The following is a 4,938-nucleotide window of genomic DNA, read 5'->3' as shown; positions in this document are numbered from 1 at the left end:
AGGTTTGTTGTCTAGCTGTAATTTGATTGACAGACAACGCGGGTAAAGAAAGACAGCTGTTTATTTGCTCGAGCAAAGACCATAAAGCCAGCAAATGCAAAATGCACCCCCCCTAAGGGTGAGGTGATTTTTTATACTTATTATAACAAGGCAAGACTTTATGGTTAACAAAAAAAAGCAATATTTGGGCGGTGTTTTTTAAATCTTTGTAACAGCATATTTTTATTAAGCTGAACTAGCACTTTTTTAAAAGCTAAAAGTTAAGTAACAGTAACATTATAATATGTTAGCAAAACCTTACACAGTAGTAGATACTTTTCAAGGACACAACCAGTGCACCCAGAACAATGGTTTTTCTGTCTTATCTTATTTCTTGCTGTAGCTGATTTTTTAGCACACAGACACAGAGATACTTGCTGCTTTTAACTCAGAAAATGCTTAATACAGTTAAAATGATTACTTGACACAAGCAAAGGCTTAGCTATCAATCTGCCTTGTGGTCAGCTGCATTGCTAGGCCACAGGTCATGCCTTGTATTCAGCTGTAAAGCTAATATTTTTTAATAATCTAAATTATTGTAAACCTAACAGTATGCTTACCAGAAAACTATTCTATTTCAGGGTAATAACAAACCTGCGCACTACAGTGTGATGAAATAAGTAAAAGTCTGGATCCTCCAGAATTTCAGTCCATCCTGTTCTAGTGATTTCCTCTTTGCAATTGGACTGTTACTTGCTTTAAAGGGGAAGGGGAGGGAGAGGTAGGGAGTAGCATTACTCCTCACTTCATAAAATATTGTGAGTTAATATTTGCAAAGTGCTTTGAAATGGTAAGAAAACTAAAATGTAGCTAATTTTATTAAAAATCTTTCCCTGATATTTGCTGTGTGTATTGTTTTTTTTGGCCTGACTTTTTAAAAGCAATTTTCAATTAGTAGAAAGGGTAGAACTAATCTAAATTGTTTAATTTTAAATCTAATTGCCTCTAGTTTAAAATGCATATTTGTCAGTGTTTCTAAAACTTTTTTTAAAAAGCGTCTATTGCTTTGAATGAAATACTTTTATGATAAAAAGGAGGAAAAATTGTCCTGTTCTCAAAATACTATTATTACAGTTTGAGAGATGACACATTAGCTTGCTAGAATTCACTTACCAGGGCCTCAGGAACAGTTTGATTTGCCTCCCTTTGAGAGGTACTAAGGGTGAATACTCGTTGCAGCTTTTGATTTCTGGTGGGTCTTGACAAAGTTCCAGCACTGCCTTTTCTTTCTCCCACATGAAGTGTAGTCATCTCAAGGAGAAGCAATAGATATATATGCAGAATGCCAAATAGGATTCTAAAAAATTTAAATACAGAGTGAGATTTGTAACTTATCAGTATTCCAGTCTTGAGCCTATAATTAGAAGTGTCTGCAGAATGAAGTTGTAATAGTTATACAGACAATAACATGCAATACATTCATTTAATCAAATTAGTGCCTGCCCCTGATAATTGCATGAACATAGAATGCATAATTACTAAACAATTAATAAGTCTATAAATTCCATTCTCAGGACAAAAAGTTGGGTTTGAAAAGGAGACTGCTCTATGGTTTTGAATGGGGACATGCCACTCACACCCTGGGCTACAGGTTGCACCATGCTGCACCTCCCCACCCCCCTGAGATAGGAGCAGGGGCAGGAAGGGGAAGCTGGAGGGATGGGGTACCTGGAGCCCCTAGCTGCTGCAGCCGCAACAGTTGGGGGATCTGTGGCTTAACCCCTCATGGGCCACCTGTTGAATAATGCTGATTTACCTATTTATGTGCCGGAATTAGTGCATTTGACCCTGGGCATCTTCAGTATGATTTTCTGTAAAAGGTATCTAAAGTTTTGTTTGAGGGGGAGCACAACATATAACATGCATTCTTACTTCATTGTGTGGCTCATCTTTCTTGTGATCCATGTAGTGACGATTCAGTCTGTGATTAACTACAGCAATTGCTTAGAAAAATAATTTTAGAAAATATTGGCTTTAAGTCTTTTCTTCCTTTCTTGTGCAATGGGAGGAATATTCTTTTAAATTCTAGGGTTTCCTTAAGTATTAATTTTTTGCTGTTCTTGAAAAGTATAATTATTCTAAAAATAATCTTTTAAGATGTGCTCTGTAAAACATATTTTTCCTTTTTCCTTAAAATATTTGGAAGCTTGTTTAAATTCTGTCTTAATACAAGCATGGCTAGAATTTTTTAGCTATGCTGTTTAAACACTTCAGGTAATCTTTCCCAGTGTTCACAATGCATTGTTGTAATAGCTTAATAACTTGGGGCAGTAGTGCAATGCTGGTAATCTTTTAAGATGTGCTCTGTAAAACATATTTTTCCTTTTTCCTTAAAATATTTGGAAGCTTGTTTAAATTCTGTCTTAATACAAGCATGGCTAGAATTTTTTAGCTATGCTGTTTAAACACTTCAGGTAATCTTTCCCAGTGTTCACAATGCATTGTTGTAATAGCTTAATAACTTGGGGCAGTAGTGCAATGCTGGTAATCCCCCCCGCACCCCCCCCCCCCCCCCAACCCCTCTCCCAAAAAACCCACAAACAAACCAAAAAACTTGATACAAGCATAGAATTACACCAAGTGCAGAACAGCTCTCTCTGATTGAGGTCTGCTCTTGCTATGATACACATTCATGAAAGTTACACATGCATAAAAAGGGAAAATCAATCCATGTTGCGTGGGCGGTGGGGTCAGTTTCTTATTCATGTTCCATCTGCTCCTCTTCGTACTGAGAATATGTTTAATGTTCTTTAAAAACTAAGTGATGATTTAATGTGGTAAACAGTTCTCATGAGCATCCAAATCTTGTGGCAGGGCTGTCACATTTACATATTTGAAGCAATATTGTGTCTGGCAAACATGAGTTGTCTCCCCTGCACCTTTATTCCTCACTGTGGGTTGGTTAGTTACTTATCTAGGCTTTATGCACAAAGAATATATTTATTTTGTATTTTTTTTTAAATACAGATACAAAGTTGATTTTCTGGCCAAGAATGATTATTTTAATATTTTATCTGCTTAAAGACACTATAGTATCTTCTATTATAAGCCTCCCTAAGCCTTTGTTGGGAAGGGCATCTCAAATAAATAAATACTGCCATGAACATCAGGGGTTTGTATTATAGGTCAGGTAATTGGAATTAGCCATAGATACATAAATCATGCCAATTATATACCCAACAGCATACTCTGTTGTCCTCCAGAGCAGTACTACACACACAACAATTGTACCATGCAGAGAAACTGTCCCACTGAAGCAGTAGTGATTCTGTTTTTTAAGGGCCTCTTGTTGTTTTGGAGGAGTATTTAACTTGGTTAGTGTAATATTCCATTTGGCTGAAATTAGACATTAGGATCTCTCTATGCCCTCATCATAAACATTCTCCCTGTTTTTATTTTTAGACCTAAGAACTGCTTTGGAGTTTAAGGAGTTCCACAAGTGACGCGCTAATGGATGACAGACAGTTTCCTACAAATGATCCCCAGATAGTCTCAAAAGACAGGCTTCAGGCTGGTGACGGGGTACAAGGTGTGGGAACTCATTTGGCTCCTTCATCTGATGAAAATGAAAATCAATTTGGTGATGGGAATGAGGTCCTGACCAGCAGTGACAGTGCAATGGGAAGGCAGGAAAAGGTTAAGCAGGACAGTATCAATAATAATGAAAACCTGGATAGTGGACATTATTCACTGAGCAGTAAAGAAGAGGAGACTGGGAAGAGCTTTATAAGCCTCCATACAGACATCCACACAGAGCAAAAACCTGTTCTAGAAATACAGACAGGTGGAAAAAGAAGTCCAAGAAGCAAAAAAGGCTCCAGTAGGAAGTCTACAGGTACTTTCCAAAAATATGTATTTTGTTTCATTTTTAATGAAGCTCTGGTTCTGTAGTCTGAATTAATGACATTAAGATAAATATAATATGTGTTGTTTATTTTTAATTTCAGCAAGTATCTGTAAAGTAAAAATACTTATTGAAGTGATGACAATAATAAACCAGATATGAAATAAAGATGTTCCCCAGCTCCAGGAGCTCAAAATCAAAACCATTAAACACAGAATAAGCAGGATGCACCAAGGAAACAAGGGAGAACTGCTAGCATTTAATAAATAAAAGAACAGATAGCTTATTGAATTTCTTCCTGAAGTCCAAATACAGAAAATGTTTCTTGATCATTTGAGTGTTCAGATGCAAAATTTTCATACCCCATTAAGGCATCAGCATTTGAAAACTTGGCTTGAATCACCAAATATCTTGATCTTGGATAACTACCATCAAAATTTATTTTTGTTTCCCAAACTTAATGAGTACTTTTAGTATGTACATCTTGACTAGAATGCTGTCCAGAAAATGTGTAAAGCTTCTGCCAAATTTTAGTTTGTATAATTTACTCCTGCCAGTCTAACTTTAGATCTTTAAATTGAGTGAATAAGGATAATTTAAAATACTTTTTTAATTATGTGTTGCTATTTGAAATGTGTCCTCCTTTAATGTACAGAATGTGTTTAATGTTGGGCCCTTCTATACATGCAGGTAAAAGCACAATGGGCTCTAACACACAATCCATGCAATCATGCCTTCTGCCATGCCACATGTGTTAGAGCCCATTGTGCTTTTACCTGCATGTATAGAACGTAGGAGATGTGATCGTGGGATGGTGCATTAGATTCCATCAGGCCATATTGCCAGTCCAGGGGGAGCCTAGGATCACAGTCCTGGGCACTCTCTGCATCAGCTCGTATGGCTGAGCCCCACAGTTGATGTGGGCTGTGGGGCTCTCTTCAAGGGCATCTCTGGGAATGCTCATAAGCCTCATGAGTTGCGAGGCTTGCAGTGGGGAAAATGTCATCACCACAAGCCTCATGAAGTGTAGGGTTCACAGTGGCAGCAGAATTTGC

General features: G+C 37.3%; 1 protein-coding gene across 1 annotated transcript in view; it reads left to right on the top strand.

Annotated features, from left to right (window-relative positions):
• CNST (consortin, connexin sorting protein) overlaps positions 1 to 4,938 on the top strand; it is a 115,398-nt gene that overhangs the window by 23,935 nt on the left and 86,525 nt on the right. Inside the window, 1 exon segment of the mRNA XM_025205140.1 lies at positions 3,442 to 3,874. Coding sequence (XP_025060925.1) covers positions 3,490 to 3,874 — 385 coding nt within the window. The 5' untranslated portion in view covers positions 3,442 to 3,489.

Source organism: Alligator sinensis, unplaced genomic scaffold (genome assembly GCF_000455745.1).
Source record: "Alligator sinensis unplaced genomic scaffold, ASM45574v1 scaffold284_1, whole genome shotgun sequence".
NCBI lineage: Eukaryota > Metazoa > Chordata > Crocodylia > Alligatoridae > Alligator > Alligator sinensis.
This window is presented reverse-complemented; position numbering and strand designations above follow the sequence as displayed.